Source organism: Podarcis muralis, chromosome 13, assembly GCF_964188315.1.
Source record: "Podarcis muralis chromosome 13, rPodMur119.hap1.1, whole genome shotgun sequence".
In the NCBI taxonomy this organism is placed as follows: Eukaryota; Metazoa; Chordata; class Lepidosauria; order Squamata; family Lacertidae; genus Podarcis; species Podarcis muralis.
The window spans coordinates 16,226,557-16,246,028 of record NC_135667.1 but is presented as its reverse complement, the minus strand read 5'-3'; the positions used below and the strand labels follow the sequence as shown (position 1 = coordinate 16,246,028).

The window sequence follows — 19,472 nt, the reverse complement described above, 5'->3', positions numbered from 1 at the left end:
GCTTCAAAAGAGAAGACCTGCTGTCCCCTGGGCAAGCTTCGTTTTGCGAAGCAAGCCCATAGGGAAATTCGTCTTGCGAGGCAACTCGAAAACGAAAAAACCTTTCGTTTTGCGAGTTTTTCGTCTCGCGAGGCGTTTGTCTTGCGGGGTACCACTGTATAAAAAAACTGGCAGTGATCTACCCATTGTCATTGGAGGGAGGAGGAGCGTGCGTGGGGTGGGGGATTGCCCAGAGTTGTTGAGCTTTTTCTGTGGAGGATTGCCCAGAGTTGTCGAGCTTTTCTGGGGTAGGATTGCCCAGAGTTCTTCAGCATTTATTTGTTAACTTTTGGTAAACTTTATTTAATCCCATGATCGATAAGGGTCCTGTCAGAAAACAGACAATGTGAACACTGCCCAAGCCATTTTCAAGGTGACATGGCACTATTCCTTTATAAACTAGCACAATGCATGGAGGGGGTGTTCACAACCTGGCCCAAAAGTAGGGATAGAGAACCTGTGGCCCTCCAGATGTTGTTGGATCAACTCTCATCAGCCCCAGGCAGCACAGCCAATGATCTGGGAGAGTAGTCCAACAACATTAGAGACACTGCAGGTTCCTAATCCCTGCCCTAGGGCAAAGATTGAGACATAGTGTATTAACATTGCTACTGGAAAATATTGACTGCAGCACCACTGTTGTCATCATGCCTTTAATACATTGTGAATGCAGAGAGACATTTTAGCACAATCACCTCCTGGGAATACTCATTCCCCTCCATGCCATCTACCCCTCATATTAATTGGTTACATGGCCACTACAAGTGCTGCCTGCAATTCTAGTTTTATACCTTCCAAATTGCATGTGCAACTTTGGAGCACCAAAACACTTTTTTTCTTTTTAAAGTGGGTTTTCAAGACCACAAACTCCCAAAGCTGACCCACAGAATATGATCAGCCAATAATTTATTTGAGTTAAGGCTCTGCTCTGGAACCTCTTCTGAATCTGCTCCCTTCCAAGGGAACACTGCATGAACCAGGTAATGAAGAATGCTGTTCAGGATATACTGAATTCATTTTCCTCACCACTGAGTATTCATAACCAAGCTATACAATTCTGGGATTAGGGTTGGTAAACATGGTTCAAGGCAGGTTTCAGTTCCAATAGCACTCTTTTCAGAGGTCTATCCTTACAGTGCTCCAAGCTTAGATTTATCTTTCTCCCTCCAAGACAGAACCCCTTGTCACATGTGGGAGTTTCTGGGACAGCCCTGGCACATTTGTTTGAAAAAACCACAAAGCCTGACATCGTGCCCACAATTCTTTCAGTCATCTGGTTCCTCTTTGATGTGCAGAGAGACTGTTGACAGTTCTCTCCTTTCTACCTGGGCCTCATCTGACTCTTCCTTTTTCACCCATGAGAGCGACCCCGTTTCTGCAAATGGTATGTCGTTCTCCCACTGAAGCTCTGACTCTTCTTTTACCTCAGCATCCCACGTCCCCGGAGGGAGCACCACGACCTCATCAGCTTCTTCCTCCATGTCATTCCCTGTATTGTTCTCCTCTTCTTGGGGTTGGACAAAAGGCTCTTTGTAAACCCTGATGTCTATTGGCTCACTGCATGTGCCAGAAAGCAAGGCTCCCTTGGTGTGAGTCCTCAGGTGCTTGGCAAGAGCAGCCCGTTGGCTGTAGTTTTTGTTGCACTGGAGACAGGCATAAGGCTTCTCGTGAGTGTGAATCCTCTGGTGCTGGACCAGCGTGGAGCTCTGCTTGAAACCTTTGCCACATTCATCGCAGCGAAAGGGGCGTTCCCCTGTATGGGTGAGGTGGTGTCGCTTGAGAGCTGACATACCACTAAAACTTTTCCCACACTCTTGGCAGCTGTAAGGGGATTCACCAGTGTGAGTCCGGAGATGCTGAGTGAGCGCTGAACTCTGACTAAAGCCTTTCCCACACTCCTGGCATTTGTATGGCCTCTCGCCTGTGTGAAGTCTCCGATGAGTTGTGAGCACCGATTTCTGGCTAAAACTGCGCCCACAATCTGGACATGGGTAGGGTGTCTCTCCGGTGTGTATCCGCCGGTGCTGTGTCAAGGCAGAGCTGGCAATGAAGCTTTTTGGACAATCGGGGCACTGGTAGGGCTTTTCTCCTGTGTGTGACCTCTGATGCTGGAGAAGGGAATAGCGCTTGGTGAAAGATTTACCACAGGCTACACATAGGTTGGGTGGGCCCTCTTCAGAGTGAGTGCGGACATGTTCGTTGTAGAGAGCCCGTCGCATGAACCGCTCGCCACACTCCCCGCAGGCAAAAGGACGCTCACCAGTGTGAATGCGACGGTGTTCAGCTAACGTGGTGCTCCGGCAGAAGTTCTTCCCGCAATCATCGCAGTGGTGAAGGTTCCCACTACCTAAACGTCCTGCAGAGGCAATTTCATTTTTTCCACCACTACCATCACCCTGGTGTGAAAGAAGATGCTCTACGAGCAAGGAGATCTCTCCAAAACGCTTCCAGCACTCAGTACATTTGTATGGCTTCTCACCTGTATGGGTGTTCAGGTGCCAGACCAGGTGAGCTTTGGTGCTGTAGGTGGTCCCGCAGTATTCACATCGGAATGGTCTTATGCCATCATGAGCTCGTTGATGGCGGCTCAAGTTGCTCTTTAGCCGGAAGTTCTTGCCACACTCCTGACATCTGTAAGGCTTCTCTCCTGTGTGGATACTCTGGTGACTGGCCAATGCGGACTGGACAGAAAAGCAACGGCCACAATCTGAGCACTCGTATGGCTTCTCCCCTGTGTGGGTCCGCTGGTGGGCAAACAGTTCACAGGTCTTGACAAAGCTCTTTCCACAAACACCACAGATTACCCTGCCTACTCGCCGATGCTTTGCTACTGGGGTTGCTAAACTTCTCTGAGATTTTATTCCTGATACTACATCTTCCCTTTTGCTTGCAGGTTTTTCAGCTGTATCCATCTTTCTGTTTCCTAGTAGAAATAAGAAATTCACATTGATTCATCTACCATCAATCCCCAACGACAATCAATCCTCACATTCTGCTTCCACAAGTCTTTTAACCACCATAGCTCCATCTATGCTGCATCATTTGCTGCCAGTTAGTCTTTAGATATATTTTTTACCAAGTCCACATCTTCTTCCTTCCTCTCTGTTCTTTCTGCATTGGCCTTGGGTCCTGAATGTGGGCACTACTGCAGCTTAGGCCAGTGCATATGTGAAGAGCCTTTCTCAACCACAATGAATTTATTTTCCCACCTCATTGTAGTTTCCAACCTAGAAAGTGTAGGATGAGCTAGATGAGCCTCTCCATGACAGCTATTATGAAAGTTGCTGCAGGCCAGCAAGACAAGACTCCTGAACTGGCCCACTTCTGAATAAATATGGCCCTTCTACAGGGTCTCATTCTCAGCACAATATCCTTGAGTTGTATTTATGGACTAACTCAGGCATAGGCAAACTCTGGCCCTCCAGATTTTTGGGACTACAATTTCCATCATCCCTAGCTGACAGGACCAGTGGTCAGGGATGATTGGAATTGTAGTCCCAAACATCTGGAGGGCCAGAGTTTGCCTATGCCTGGACAAACTCATCATTCCCACGTCTTTTTATCCTGCTACCACCTCCTGCCCAGATTATTCCATCTTCCTAGCCACTCCAGGAAGGGATCACAACCCTTAAGCAATCCTTGATATTCCTTCACTGCTGGCAGCTGTGCTTAGGATGTGGTTTGGGACATAAAAGTACAGAAGACCCTCCTCTTGAGCCTTTCTGTTGCTGGAAGCAGCACAGGTTTCTAGTTCCCTGTTTCTGACTCTAGTGTTAAAACTAGCATCTTGAACTTGAGGATGCTCCTTTTAATAATAGTTACTGTGCAGTGTCTTAACTGTTGAGATGGTGATTATTAATAATAATTAATACAGTGCTTCTTTAACTTTTTCTCAGGGCCACACTTTTAAAACAAAAATTTGCTCATGCCAATTTTTTTTATTGCTTAGAAATACATTGGAAAACAAAAGGAAACAACTCCTATCAGTGCTTGATTTATAGCATAGAACACGACGACTTTATAATATGATCATGGGGCATCCAAAACTTTTTTTAAAATGCAGCTACATAAGAACATGAATCATTCTCAAAATACAATTATAAATGAGCCTCTTACATATGTACCTTAAATATGTATACACACTCAGTGAGAAGCGTGAGCTCACTTTTGCCAGGTAATTTCATTTCTCTTAGGTCTAGTCCGAAATAAATGAACTCTCATCTCATCAACACAAAGAAGCCTTTCCCTTTTCTGAACTTTCATATTTGCCAGAGTTGAAAATCCCTGTTCACAACAGTTGCCATGGAGAAGTTCAGAAGAATAGCCAATGCTCTTGAAGAGAGGCATGGATAATGTTTCTGGTTGTATAAAGGTAAAGGTAAAGGTACCCCTGCCCGTACGGGCCAGTCTTGACAGACTCTAGGGTTGTGCGCTCATCTCACTCTATAGGCCGGGAGCCAGCGCTGTCCGCAGACACTTCCAGGTCATGTGGCCAGCGTGATAAGCTGCATCTGGCGAGCCAGCGCAGTACACGGAAACGCCGTTTACCTTACCGCCAGTAAGCGGTCCCTATTTATCTACTTGCACCCGGGGGTGCTTTCGAACTGCTAGGTTGGCAGGTGCTGGGACCGAGCAACAGGAGCGCACCCCGCCGTGGGGATTCGAACTGCCGACCTTTCGATCGGCAAGCCCTAGGCGCTGAGGCTTTTACCCACAGCGCCACCCGTGTCTGGTTGTATACCCCCCTCAAAATATTTTGATACCATACTATACTATACTATACTATACTATACTATACTATACTATACTAAACTGAAATGTTTAAATATTTCTTTGATTGTCCTTGAATCTTCTTGCCACACTTCCATCCTCTGATACCACACCAGTGTGGAGTGCTACATCCTGTGAGAACCAACAAATTAATAAAATATTTTTTAAAGGGAGACAGTCAAGACCTGAGCCTACTGTATTGACAGTGATCTTACCATATCAGTTACCTACTTCTGATGTTTTAATCACTGTGTGCTACCCCTCCCACCAGACCTCACTTTCTCCATTTTACCAAGTGATCTTGGAGCTGTTCTGTAGTTCCTTGAAGCTAGAAGGCTATTCCTTGCCTCAGAGCCTGTTTTGTTATGTTCCTTCCCTCAATCCATCTCAGGAGTTAACAAGAGGTTTTCGGGTAGAAATGCCCTGTTCAAAGGAAAGAAAAATTAAGAGTAAGAGTTTATTGGGACTCAAGATGACTTATTCTTAACAACTATTTCCTCATGGATAAACCAAAAGCAGTTCTCAGGGTATTTTTAGGTTCCACGTCATTAGCTTGTAATTACTGTAACATTTTCAAGCTTGCTTCCAGAATTGTGAAAGCTAGAAATTACTTTATCCTCCTTCCTTTGCAAAAAAATAAATAAATGAAGACCAGCTGAAAACATCATTTTCCCAACAAAACCCTGCAAAAGCATTATGTTGGCTACTAATCCCCCCCTCAATTACTATATCTCATACCGCCCAAACAGAAGGCAGTCCTGCTTAGGCTAAAGAACACAGGCATCAGATACCTGGAGGATGTACTTAACAGAAGAAAAGTACCCTTACCTGGAGAAAAGGAGTCTATTAATTCTCTTCTCAGTGTCTCTGTAGCTACATTCCTAAACTGTAAAGGTATGCTTTTCCTTGGCTGAAAGGGGCAGGTCCTAGCAGACTCTAAAACAACAAATAAAGACCTTGTGGCTGGGAGACATGTCTAACCTGAAAGATTCTCATGACCCTCCCCGGTCTTCTGCCACAACACGAGAAAACAACTCTACTACTAGTCCAGTATTTCCCATTATCTCATACTACTAGCCTACAGCCTCTGAAAGGGCTTTCATCCTTTTTCATATCCTACACTTCCAGCAGCTAAGATGGACAGCTTACCTGGGTCAGGCTATAGCAAAGGCAAGTTATCCCAGCAGCCTCCTTCCTTCACTACATACAGCAAAGCAATATCCCTTTGCGAGGCCACATTTCTCCCAGGAGAAGTGGCAGTCACCATCATCATCTAGGCAACTACCCAACCTGCAGCTATTCCAGCTTGCAAACTTCTAACGTTTTATTTCTAGCAGACAAAATCTCATATCCAATAATCCCAACCTCCCAATATCCCAGCTTTGCTGATGCCCCAAAACTCACAGACTTGAAAAGTAAAAATGTTACAAATAATAAATAGAATAACCCCAGCTCTGGACTTCCCATCACTCACCAGGCTATGCGTGTTGACAGCTCTTGCACTTTGTGATCCCATAGCTAAGCTTTGTTGTCGGCTTGGGGCAAACAGGGAGGGGGGATGCTGCACAGGAAGGTACACTTAGCACCACCTTCCCCCTTACTGCTACTTCCATGTCTCGTCTAGCATATAAAAATCTCGCTGGTATTAACCCCTAAGATTGCCCAAATTTCTATCTTTACAATGTATGTACAATACATTGATCAGCTAATAAAATATATTATACTAAATACATTATATATTTTGTTTTTATGTGAGAATTCAGCAATTTTTCTTTCATTTAAGCAATGAAAAACCTAATCCTGATTCTGCTAAATTTGCTTCTAAATTTTCTGTATCTCACTTTCCAGTCCAAGTGTAGGAAAATATACCAAAATGGGGAAAGTTTCTTGGATCGAGGCGGGTCGGGGCTGCTGATTCTTCTAGATCTATCAGCAGCTTTCGACATGGTCGATCACGAACTTCTGGACCACCGCCTTGCCGACGTGGGGATCCAGGGCACAGTCCTTCAATGGCTGCGCTCGTTTCTCTCTGGTCGGGGACAGAGGGTGGCGCTTGGGGGGGAATTGTCATCGCGCCACTCCTTGGTGTGTGGATTACTTCAGGGTGCGATTCTCTCCCCGATGCTTTTCAACATCTTTATGCGCCCCCTCGCCCAGCTTGTTCGGAGTTTTGGGCTGGGTTGTCATCAGTATGCCGATGACACCCAACTCTATCTGTTGATGGATGGCCATCCTGACTCGGCCCCAGACACACTGACCAGATGTTTGGAAGCTGTGGCTTGATGGTTACGTGGGAGCCGGTTGAAGCTAAATCCTTCGAAGACAGAGGTCCTGTGGCTGGGACGGGGCGATATGGGATTGGGGGGGCAACTCCCATCTCTTGCGGGGGCGCAATTAGTGCCAGCACCGTCCGTTAAGAGTTTGGGTGTAATCTTCGACACCTCCCTTTCCATGGAGGCGCAGATTGCAGCTATAACAAAGGCGGCATTTTTCCATCTCCGCCAAGCTAAGCAGTTGGCTCCTTACCTCTCTCGCCCTGACCTAGCCACTGTGATCCACGCGACGGTCACCTCCAGACTGGATTATTGTAACTCGCTCTACGTGGGGCTGCCCTTGAGACTGACCCAGAAACTCCAGCGGGTGCAGAATGCTGCAGCGAGACTCCTTACGAGGTCTTCGCTGCGAGATCACATTCACCCGGTGCTATACCAGCTGCACTGGCTCCCGGTGGAGTACAGGATCAGGTTTAAGGTGCTGGTTTTAACCTTTAAAGCCCTATACGGCCTAGGACCCTCGTACCTACGGGACCGCCTCTCCTGGTATGCCCCACAGAGAAACTTACGGTCTTCAAATAAAAACATCTTGAAGGTCCCAGGCCACAGAGAAGTTAGGCTTGCCTCAACTAGAGCCAGGGCTTTTTCGGCTGTGGCTCCGATCTGGTGGAACACTCTGTCACAAGAGACCAGGGCCCTGCGGGACTTGACATCTTTCCGCAGGGCCTGCAAGACAGAGCTGTTCCACCAGGCCTTTGGCCAGGGCACAGCCTGACTCCCTCCCTCGGCAATCTTCGCGGAGCTCTGGCCCAATGGTTGCTAGTGGCTTGAATTAATTAATTTTTATAATGAATGATTTTAGAATGTTGTTTATGCTGTACTTTTGTACTGTTTTATTGTTGTTAGCCGCCCTGAGACCGGCTTCGGCTGGGGAGGGCGGGATATAAATAAAATTTATTATTATTATTATTATTCTGGCATTTCTCTCTTTTTCAGCCTCCTTCTAAGGTGGTGGAAAAAAATGTTGACTTCTTAAATTTGGTCCATCAGGCTGTTATTGAAGCCAAAGGATGAATGGTCAGTTTTTAAAAGTTAGTATCCTTAACATAGTTTATAACCCTGCAATAATTATCAGTGCAATCCAATATTTGTGGACACAGAAGTAAGCCTCTGATAATTGAATATGGGATTATAGCCCCAAGCCTTTACATTTCAATTTTTTTATTTAGATTTTTATCATTTCCTTCCCCCAAGCAGCTCTTTCCCTCCATTTAACATCACAAAAACCTTGTGAGGTAGGTCAGGCCATGAGACAGTGACACACCAAAAATCACCCAGTGCCTTTTATGATCAACAAGGATTTGAACTTGGTAGAGGTTGGACCCTGAACATAGATTCTGGGATGCTTTTGTGTTTTTGTCCAAACTAAACTGCAGTTTTGTGGTGGTGTTTTTAATTCATTGAACTGCATGCTTTAACACACAATGTTTCCCAGCAGCCACTGAAAGCAGAAAGGCCTCCTCCCAAGAATTGCCAAGATTTTCCATTCTAAAGGGTTAAATTCACAGAAATAGCCTGGGCACCTTTGTTGGCATAGTAATAAAGCTAGAAGCAAGGAAAGGAACAATTAGGATGAGAGAGCTTATTTGTACGTGGCATTGCATTTGAAGAGTTGGATAAGGCTGCTCAAAACACAGTTGCCAGGGTACCCCTTGTGTTGCAGGGTTTATATTTCATTTGTGTTGAAAAAAATATCACTGGTTCATGGTCTGTTTCTGAGTCCAGTTAAAAGCATTGGTACTTACCTTTAAAGCCCTACACGGCTCAGTAGGCAAGATACCTGTTAGACTATCTTCACCTGGATCAGTCCGCAAATAGACTGAGGCTGTCATCTGACCTTCCCTACTGGGTTTACCCCTGGTCCAACATAAAATATGTCATGGCTAGGGAGAGTGCCTGTTTGGTGGTGGCACAGTCATTGAAACCCCTTCATCTGGAAAGCTTACCTAGCACCTCTGTTGTTTATCAGTTCAGCACCAGGCAAATAAATACTTTTTTCTTGTCCCGAACAAACAACAATCCAAGTATTTTTAGCCATGGTGAAATATTTTACCCATTCTTCCTCTCTTATTTTTTATGTGTTATCAATTACTGGTTTTTTAGATCTGGCTGAAATACTTTTTCCAAGCCATCCCAAGAACATTATTTACTGAAGACTACAGGTTAGAAATGTAACCAACCAACACCCCCCCACAACAAATAAATAAATAAGTTGTGTTCCTAAGTCACTCCATCACAATGCCTTTGTCTGCCATGTGTGTCAGCAATAATCTTAGGGGGGAAATAAAAGAAGTATGTTTTCCCACTCTTCATATTACAGGACTGAAAGACTCTTAGGGTGCTGACATTTCCTTTAAAGCATGAAAACCAATCGGTTTCTACCCCCATGGCAGCAAAGAGAAATTTGGAAGACGTGGGATCAGTGCCTGGTGGGATCAGAAACTAGATTTGGGCTTGATCAGAACTTTCACTGGTCATAGGCTAGGACTTCAGTACTAATAGATGCTTACATGTAGCTTGCGGGTTTAGGGAAAGCAGAATACCGGTAAATAATTTTACACAGCTCTATGCGATTTGGAAAAGGCCATAGTTCAGTGGTTGAGCACATGCTTGGCATGCAGAAGATCCCAGATTCAATCCAACATCTTCAGGTACGGCTGGCAGACATCAATCAAACTATGGAAAACCGCTACCAATATCATCAATACTGAGCAAGCTATGAGACAATTTCCTACGTTGCTTAGGCTCTAACCCTACACTCACTTGGGAGAAAACACCATTGAAATGAATGGGGTTTGCTTCTAAGATTGATAAAAGATTACACTTTCATTTGATGTGATTTATTTCTGGTTACTTTAGTGTGTGTGTTTTTGGGGAGGGAAAGTTTTTACTTTTAGTACAGAACATATACAGCCCAGACCCAAAGTCCCTAGACCATGGAAGATGGTAATATGATATTACTCACTGTTAAGAGATTGATTAAGGCAGTGGTGTGTATGTTTTCCTGGGATACTGCCCTCTCCTACAAAAGCTGAATATTAGCTTGAATATTGTCAATACACTATTAATGGCCAAGCAGAAATTTCATATGCACAAATGAAGTTCACTGTGAACACTTGCTTTGTCAGTCTGAGGCTGCTTGAAGTACGTGGCTTGCCTTGCTCTGTAGGCTTCTATGTTTCAAGAGACAGGTGTGGAAAAAGTGTCCTCCTAACCTTTCCTAATCAGGAGTGACCAGGTCTATTTAGGGACCAAATTTTGGTTTAGATGTTCTACAAATGCTAGTAAGAGTCTATGAAGTCCAAGGATCTTAAACATATATATGACATATACGTTTTTCCACATACACACCCTCTGCCTTAGGAAAACAAAAAACAGAAGACCATCTTCTATGCATCCATTCCCACAATGGATACATCCTCATTCCTTCAAGTGTCTCTTTTCCTGCCAGAAGGGGGAGCTAGTGACACAAATCCAAAGCTTTTGTGTCTACTGTATTGCTACTTGCACCAGTGTTCATGATTTCCTTTCTTCAATCAGAGCCTTGACTGCTGACCTGATATTATTTTCCTTAACTTTATTACATAGGGATGAGAAAATCTATTCAAGCTCTTGGTGCATCCTGGAATTGATTCTTTTGAACAGTAGCATTTTAAAAGAGAAGACAACAAGTGATTTTCTATTTTCTTTTTTGCAAGGCAGAGGCGAGGAGAGAACAAAAGTACTGGGTGAGAAAGCTAGAGGGAATACAGAAGATGAAGGGTAAGTCAAATGAGCTCACATCCTGCTTGTGGGCTTCCCATAGGCAAGGGCGAACAAGATGCTGGACTTGATAAGTCACAGGCCTGTTCCAGCAAGCCTTGTATGTTCTTAGTATCTTCCTAATGCTATCCTGTGGCACTATAGCAGGAATGGGTAACTTTTGACCCCCCAGTTGTTAAGACTCCAGTTCCCACCATCCCCAATCAATACAGCTGGTGGTCAGGGATGATGGGAGCTGTTGTCCAGTGTCATCTGGAGGGCCAAAGGTTACCCATCCCTGCACTAGAAACCCATTCTGTCCTAGAAATCAAGATTGCCACCACAAACAAACACGCGTGCACATGCACATACTCTGCAATATTATTTACTCCTTTCCTTCACAGCAAAAGCAGGAACAGATCTTTGGAGGTGAACATAGTATTCTATGGAAGCAGATCCAATCTTAGTTCAATACAAGCATTTCCCCAAACCCATTAAAAAATGGAGATCAGAATACACTTCTCCATTCTGGTCCATTATTGATTTAGTCACAGATAAATCTCTCTCCTGTGCTTGGGCTTTGCTTTCTGATCCAGCCAGAGATCCTGGAGGGCTATGGAAGATTTGCTGTTCAGCTACACCACAGTCTGGCTACGTCCAACAGCTGGTGCCACACTCAGTACAAGTATAGGGTCCCTCACCCAGCACGGAGTCTTCTTGAAGGCCAGACTCCAGGCGGAAACCTTTACCACACTGGCTGCAAATGAGAAGCCGGCTGCCCTCTTCCCCATCGGTATCATTGTTGCCATTGGAGATGCTGCTATTGGCACACAGGGCATTGTGACCGGACCCATGAGGGCTGCCACCGTCAGTGCTGCTGGCATTTTCATAGAGGAGGCTGATGTGATGGGCACTAATGCTGGCATCACTGCCAGCTGTATTGACGCTGCCAAGGATGTCATATGCCAGGCTAGCACCGCGGGCGTTGGCATGAGTGCGGCGGTGGCGAATGATGTGGGAGCTAAGCCGAAAGCTCTTCCCGCACTCGGTGCAAACATATGGTTTCTCTCCTGTGTGCACCCGCCAGTGGTCCACTAGGTTGGAGTGGTGGGTGAACCTCTTGCCACACTCAGCACAGCCGTAAGGCTTCTCACCTGTGTGGGTGCGCCGGTGGTTGGCCAGAGTGGAGCTGCCAGAAAAGCGTTTGCCACATTCCTGGCACTGGTATGGCTTCTCCCCTGTGTGGGTCCTCTGGTGGCGAGTAAGGCAGGAACTCCCGGTAAAGCGTTTGCCACACACATTGCACTGATAAGGTGTGACTCCTGTGTGGCTGCGGCGGTGCAGGTTGTAGTTGGAGCTCTGGGAGAAGGCCTTGCCACACAGCTCACACCGATAGGGCCGCTCTCCTGTGTGAAAACGGCGGTGCTGGAGGAGGTTTGAGCTGGCCGTGAAGGCCTTGCCACAGTCTCCGCAGACGTAGGGACGCTCCCCAGTGTGTGTCCGCTGGTGCTTGGTGAGGGCTGAGCTCTGGTTGAAGCTGCGGCCACAGTCATTGCAGCGGTAAGGCTTCTCACCCGTGTGGATGATCTGGTGCTTGGCCAAGTTTGAGCGACGGCTAAAACTCTTGCCACAAACACTACAGGTATTGGGGTGTGAGGAGGAGGAGGGCACCTACAGAAATGGAAGAAATGATTAGGACAGCTTAGCCTGCTGTAAAAAAAAAGGCACTCTGGGAACAGATATTAGGGGTGCTAGCCTGGAAACTGCCACATAAACAAGTCATTATTTTTTAAAGAAGTCCATCTTTGTACTGTATCATAGTTTTACAAATCATCTTTTGATAAGAGCAGGAACTAAAGTGTATTAAGAGTTGGTCAAAACCAGAGGTCAAAGTTAATATATGCTTGGCAAGCCTCTCTTTTGGCTTAACAGGCTGCCGATGATATAACCTGACCTACTTGTAAAGGGAGTATATATTGTGTGCAAGTGAACTGGGGATGGACAGGAGATTAGACAAGGCTAAAGAGGGTCCCTTGGGAAAGATTGAGGGCACAAGGAGAAGGGGACAACAGAGGATGAGATGGTTGGACAGCGTTCTCGAAGCTACCAGCATGAGTTTGACCAAACTGCCGGAGGAAGTGGAAGACAGGAGTGCCTGGCGTGCTCTGGTCCATGGGGTCACGAAGAGTCAGACACGACTAAATGATTAAACAACAACAACAATGAGGGTCCCTACTAGTGGTGGCCCCAATGCTACAGCAGCGTGATAAGAAAAGAGGCATGTGGCCAAATTTTCCCTTGCTGGTTCTCTGGCCATATTGTTAAGGCTTCATCTTGATGCCAAGCCTTTTTTGTGAATCTTGGATTCAGCATGTAGACTTTTTTTTTTTACTATTCCTTCATTGCACTCTTGAGTTTCAGTGACTTACAAGGGCCTAACATTAGTAAGATGTTGTCCTGTACAATGCCAGAAGAATTGCCAAATACCACTTCTTTCATCATCGTCCCCCCTGCCATACAGCTGCCAAGACTCACCAAAAAAAAGGCTAACATCAGGATGCAGCCTTGGCAGTCTGGCCCCATCAGTGCCATACATTTAAAGCAGTATCGTACCACTTTAAACAGGCATGGCTTCTGCCAAAGAATCCTGAAAAGGGTGTCCAGAGTTGTTAGGAGACCCATGTTCCCATCATACAGCTACAATTCCTATATTTCCTTGGGAAGAGGGAATGGCTCTGAGATTTATAGCTTTGTGAGGGAACAGGGGTCTCCTAGGAACTCTCAGCACTCATAGCAAACTCCAGTTCCCAGGATTCTTTGAGGGAAACCATGACTGTTTAAAGTGGTACAATACTGCTTTAAATGTATAGTGCAGATCAGGCCTCTGACAGGAGAAATCCAACATTCCCAAAGATCATGGAAACAGTACAACAGAACCACCTCACCACCCACTACCACTTACCTCAAGTCTCTCCTCCAAGCTCTCCTGACATTCCCTCGACTATGCTACCCCCAGTACTCACCAAAATCCCATCTATCGGGATGGTGGCTTTTTGCATCTCGAATTCTTGAGCCTTCTGCTCCTCCACCTCAGCCTTCATCTCTTCCTCAGGTAACAAGTCCTGCAAGGCAGTAGAACTAAGCTGGAGCAAGTTTGGCCAAGACAATGATTTCACTAGCCGTTGCAAACGTGGTGCCCTCCACATGTTTTTGACTACAATTCCAAACCAGCTGTGCTGGCTAGGGCTGATGGGAGCTGTAGTCTAAAACATTTGAGGGTCCAGTGTTTCAAAGGCTGAGTTAAGCAATCCTTTCTTTTCCTGAAAGCTGGTCCTTCTTTCCCCTCACCCAAATAAAACATCTCACCTTCCCATCTTCATCTCCACTCACTGATTTCCCACCTGCGGAAACCCTCCTTACCTCCACTTCAAATTCCAGATTCTCTTCCTCATCTTTTTCCTTCTTCACTCTTCTTCTAATTATCAGTTCTTTCTCACTGCCATCCTCCATTATTAACCTATTCTGGGAGAATGAACACTCTGGCTAGAAAAGGCAAAAACAGCAAGAAGTGAGCATTTTTACACATATCTTATCCCTCTAGAGTTGAATAGTTCTCAAATGCTGAGACAGGCCAAGATGGCCTTAAGCCCACCTGAACCAGAGGTTACCAGCCTTTTGGAGGCAGTGAGCACATTTGGAATACTGCAGAAGTACCATTGGTGCCCGTCACAAAATGGCTGTTATGGGGTTGTGCAGAAGAGGATGAACAAATGCAAAGAGGTACTGAGCAGGAAGATCAAACAGTCTCATACACTGGATTTTGAGGGGATATTTACTGAGACCTTTTGTGGGCGCCATAGGAGGTACTGTGGGTACACTGGCAGCTGCTGCTCTGGTGACCCCTGCACTAAACCAAGTACATCTCATCAACCATATAGTGTGACCTATATGATCCTGGACAGCCCTACTGTGTTTTACTGTCCCAGGAGGTCACCAAGGGTCATCACAGACGGCTAACAAATCAAATGTTGTGCATGCCTAAGGCTAAGGAGGTAAAAAATGGTTGCCAGGGGAGACACCACTTTGTCAATTTCTCCTCACAGGATGTGTTCTCTGCAGCCAACTCAAAAAGCCATTTTTAAAGTATCAAAATCACCACCGGTGCTGACTTTTGCCAAAGGAAAGCAACTTATAGAAGAATACTGAAAATGATAACCATATATGTAGCACTCAGCATGCAGAACGTGTGGGTTTTCTTGCTTATAGGTAGGCCGCTGAGCTTCCTGTGTGGCAGTTTTCTCACACTATCTACTGTACTAGCAAAAAGCAACAATGTGAGTACATAGCCCATTCCATAGTGTGCCACAACTGCTCTTTGTTCCTTTCCATCTCTCCAATTCTTAGTTTCTTAATAAGAGGGAAGAACAAAATAATTCAGATTTTGCCTTTAAAAGTTGAAGAACAATACTCTTGCAGGCAAGATCTTGTTTTTATCTCTAATAAAGAATATGGTTGCCAACTAACCAGCAAATGGATTCTCTCATACATTTAGCAGTGGCTCATTCTTCAGAAATCAGCAAACAACACTTTCCATGGGATATAGATATAGATAAAAATCACTGTGATGAAAAGTTGGAGCAAAGAGTGCTTGTATCTGGCAAAACTGTTTAGCATCCATTTCTGTCATGTTCCAAGACTTGGATACCCAAATGGTTTCCACCTACCAGGTGTAGAGATGACTCACATTCACGCCTCTAAAATTCCCCTTTCCAAGTTGTGGACAAAATATAACCAGGCCAATCACTTCAGTGTACATGCTGGTGTGTCATGTTCCAGAGTACATAAGAAAATCTTATCCAGTGTGCTATGGCAACTCCTGATTGATGGATTCTCTTCTCTCTGCCAACCCCATTATCTTGTATAGTAGCAAAGATGACGCTGAACTGAAATTTGTCACCTATACGTCATGTTTATCATCCTCTTTGGGATAACTATGCAGTTTGTAAGTAAGTTATGCAACCTCCTTTTAAGACTGTTTTCTGCAAGTTATTTATGCCACATTCACACCATACATTTAAAGTGGTACCATGCCACTTTAAATAGCCATGGTTTCCCCCAAAGAATCCTGGGAGCTGTAGTTTGTTAATGGTGCTGACAGTTGTTAGAAAAACACTATTCCCTACAGAGCTACAATGCTTGGAGTGCTTTATCAATCTGTAAATCTGTATTCAGTTCTAATATCAACTGAAGGACGGTGGCGGCAGCAATCTTTAAGTAAGGAGACCAATGACATATTTTCTCCATAAAAATCCAAATCAAGCTGCTTTTTATAAAGGCTGGTTGGAAGGCTGGCAATGCTAATGAAGAATATTATACGTTAGAAAGGGGTGCGGATGTAAACAGGAGCACTTTATACAGTGTATCCTTTTCTGCTATACAGTGGTACCTTGGGTTACAAACACCTCGAGTTACAAACACTTCGGGTTACAGACTCCGCTAACCTGAAAGTAGTACCTTGGGTTAAGAACTTTATCTCAGGATGAGAACAGAAATTGTGCACTGGTGGCACGCCGGCAGTGGGAGGCCCCATTAACTAAAGTGGTACCTCAGGTTAAGAACAGTTTCAGGTTAAGAACAGACCTCTGGAACGAATTAAGTTCATAACCAGAGGTACCACTGCATAGATGTAGCCCTGAGATCTAGTCATTGGTTTGCTTTCATTACTCACCATGTTGTCACCCACTGGGATCTCAAGCATCTTCACCACAATTGGAGGCTCTTCCTCCTTCACTGTTGCCACCTTTTCTGTTTTGCATGAAGTGGCAAGCCATGTCCATTTCCTTGGAGAAGGTGGCAGAGGCTGAAAGAAGAGGTAAAGTAGCTGGGAGCGGATTTTACGTTATTTTTATTCATTAGATTTCTATTCCATATTTTCTCCAAGGAACTCAAGGCAGTATAAGCTGTTCTAGCCCTCACCCACATTATCCTCACAATAACCCTGTGAGACAGGCTAGCTTGAGAGAGAATGTGTGTGAGAGAATGAAATATGACTGGTCCAAGGTCACGGTTCAGCATCAAGCTTGAATATCTGATCCTGCTCTCCCCACCCCTTAATCCAACACTATAACCCTACACTATATTGTTTTTCTATGAAGTCAGGCACAATAATACACCAACCAACCCTGTGTAATCTGGACAGGGCAGAACACAAGGAGCCAGCACAGCATAGTGGTCAGAATGCTACACTAGGATCAGGGAAGCCTGGGCTCCAATTCTCACATGGCCATGAAACTTGCTGGGTGCTCTTAGGCTGTCACTACCCCTTGGCCTAACAGACCTTACAGGGTTGTTGTGAGGATAAATTGGGGAGGGGGCAAAAGGAACGTGTTCATCACCCTGAGCTCCTTGAAGAAGGATGGGATAGAAAGGCAATCAATAAACACTCCCTGCAAACCAAGAAGTCCTGCTCCATTCCTATTGGATCTCAGAATCCTGGTTTTTCCAACCTATTCCCTCAAATCTGTGTGTGGCTCAGTCTTTTATGGGGCCTTTTCTGTCCCAGAATTATTTAGTAGGAAGCAAATTACACCCAGGACAGACACACAAACCTCTAGTCCTGATTTTTCCTTCCTTCCACCTCACCACCCTCCTTCCGAACAAAAAAACCTCATAGGTCTGTCCCTGGAGATCTTGTATAGCCACACCTTGCTCTCCTGGGCCCTTTCCCTTTCCTTCTTTACTCTAGTCAGCAGCCCTTTCCGCCGTATCTCTGAGGATCCCCGAGATGTTCCCGCATTCTTCATCAATGGCCTGTCTGCATCCAATTTCTGAAGGTACAGAATGGGAAAACAAATACATACACAAACAAACAAATCCATTAGGTGACCAAATTAGCTCCTTACATATTTTAGGCACCAGATCTTCCCATGGTACTGTTCACCCAGCATGAGATTGCTTTAGTCATATCAGTCTGAGCAGAAACGGACATGATGGTTTGGTCTGTTTTCCACAAAGGAGTCTTTCTTTTAAACCCAGAGGCATCTGGGGAAACATTCAGTGTCAAAGTGCCACTGTTACTTACCACACCCCCATCTTTGACCTCGGTTGGTGTGCCAGATATAGGGATCCCCTCTGACTTCTCTTCTTTCATGTCCTCCTTGTCCTCATCCATCATTAATTTAAGTGCGGAAGTGAGTGGCTTTTGAGGGAGAAACAAAGGTAAGTGACCAAGGCTCTCCACCCTAGGCATAGTTATTAGAAAATTAAGTCCTCTTTAAACAACTCTTATTTGTAGACCATCAAACCCCCTACAAGTCAGGGTAGCTTTTTTTGACTCACAACTACCCTGTGAGGCCACCACCTAGCTTAGATTCAGGAGATATTTAGATCTATTTTCCTATTGCCCCCAATGAACAAGGATGAATCCACTTGGTTTGAATATAGTATGGGAAGATGGATGAGGCCATGGTATGACTCAAGTCTGCCTGGAAATCCTGTCACTAATCCCTGATGCAAAGTGCTGTCTTCATAGAGAACGACTGGCTTATTTCTGCACCCTTCACATGCTCAGAAGCACACAGCACTACTAATGTGTAGGTATCACAACTGCACAGGGATCCCTGGGCAGGCCATGGCCCCAAATAAGCTCCACCCTTCCCCGCAACCCCCAGGGGTCTCGAGCTCTTAAAACTTACCTCTTTTGTCTCTCTGTCTTGGCGTGTGTCTGCTCGCTAATATCACTAGCTCCGTAAGTTTAGCCTAATTGCGTCTTAGAAATCCAAGGCGGGGGGGGGGGTTGTGCTGTGATGCACACCTCTCTCTATTCCAAGCAACAGCTGCTTCTGGCAACCCACGTGGTAGACACCCTTTTTCTCCGCCACGTCCCTATGGAGAGTTAGGGTAGCTGGCAGCAGGATAAGGGGCTGGGTAAGGAAGGGGAGACGGATTCCCCACCCGGGGCCAGTACCAAGTCCGGGAAGGAAGTTGAGCCAAGGAGTGACTGCTTCCTGCGACCCAGGCTGGCTCCCCTCCCCTCTCACCCGGGCCTCTCTGGAGCAGGGGAGGAATGGTGGGGCTGCCGAGGGTGATGATGAAGATGATGATGATGCGGAGGAGGGCGCAGAGGTGGCTAGCACAGCCGATCAACGGGATCCGGAGGCTCCTCGCCCTTTGGCAAGCGCCTCGAGATGGGCGGCGGAATCGGCTCCGGCTGCGCTTTTGCGCCTCTTCCCTCCCCGAGAAGAGACCCTGCTGAGTGGGGAGGGGGAGCTCCGATGGCGGGGGGGGGGGGACGGACGGGGAGAATGTTAGACGTCGAGAGGAGGGTGGCGGAGGGGCGGTGCGCCTCGCAGATTCGCCAACGTTGCCTTGCCTCGTTCTCGCTCATTGGTGGAGAGGTCTGCAAGACAGGGAGAGTGGCAACTGCAGCAGCGGCGCCTGTTCCTGCCAGACGCGAGCAGGGGGTGGACCCAGGAGTCCTCCCTCCCTTCTCCAGCCCCGCAAGCGACGAGTATTCGGGTTTTGAAATAGGGGCGGGGGCGAGGAGGAAGAGAGAGCACTCGGAGCCGCTGATCCGGAGCTTCTACTAGA

The 19,472-nt window shown here is 46.0% G+C and overlaps 2 protein-coding genes across 4 annotated transcripts in view; both read right to left on the bottom strand.

Annotated features, from left to right (window-relative positions):
- Positions 1-19,189, bottom strand: part of LOC114583708 (uncharacterized) — a 36,251-nt gene extending 17,062 nt beyond the window's left edge. The window contains exons 1-7 of the mRNA XM_028705088.2: positions 18,578-19,189; positions 17,965-18,081; positions 17,588-17,710; positions 16,612-16,743; positions 14,304-14,426; positions 13,907-14,005; positions 11,536-12,554 (exon numbers count right to left, since the gene is read on the bottom strand). Of these exons, the coding sequence (XP_028560921.2) occupies positions 11,536-12,554; positions 13,907-14,005; positions 14,304-14,426; positions 16,612-16,743; positions 17,588-17,710; positions 17,965-18,057 (1,589 nt within the window). The 5' untranslated portion in view covers positions 18,058-18,081; positions 18,578-19,189. The remainder of the gene's footprint in view (positions 1-11,535; positions 12,555-13,906; positions 14,006-14,303; positions 14,427-16,611; positions 16,744-17,587; positions 17,711-17,964; positions 18,082-18,577) is intronic.
- On the bottom strand, positions 314-6,521 carry LOC114583707 (uncharacterized). Of its 3 annotated transcripts, none has more exons than XM_028705087.2 (4): positions 6,284-6,521; positions 5,638-5,745; positions 5,025-5,232; positions 314-2,962 (listed from the first exon to the last, which is right to left on the bottom strand). In XM_028705087.2, exon 4 carries the CDS (start codon positions 2,949-2,951, stop codon positions 1,305-1,307), a length of 1,647 nt encoding a protein of 548 aa, XP_028560920.2. In that variant the 5' UTR covers positions 2,952-2,962; positions 5,025-5,232; positions 5,638-5,745; positions 6,284-6,521; the 3' UTR covers positions 314-1,304. The 3 variants fall into 3 exon arrangements, with proteins under 3 accessions (XP_028560920.2, XP_028560918.2, XP_028560919.2); XM_028705085.2 differs by having other exon boundaries at positions 5,102-5,232; positions 6,284-6,507; XM_028705086.2 differs by lacking the exon at positions 5,638-5,745 and having other exon boundaries at positions 5,102-5,232; positions 6,284-6,508.
- Positions 19,190-19,472: the final 283 nt, after the last annotated feature.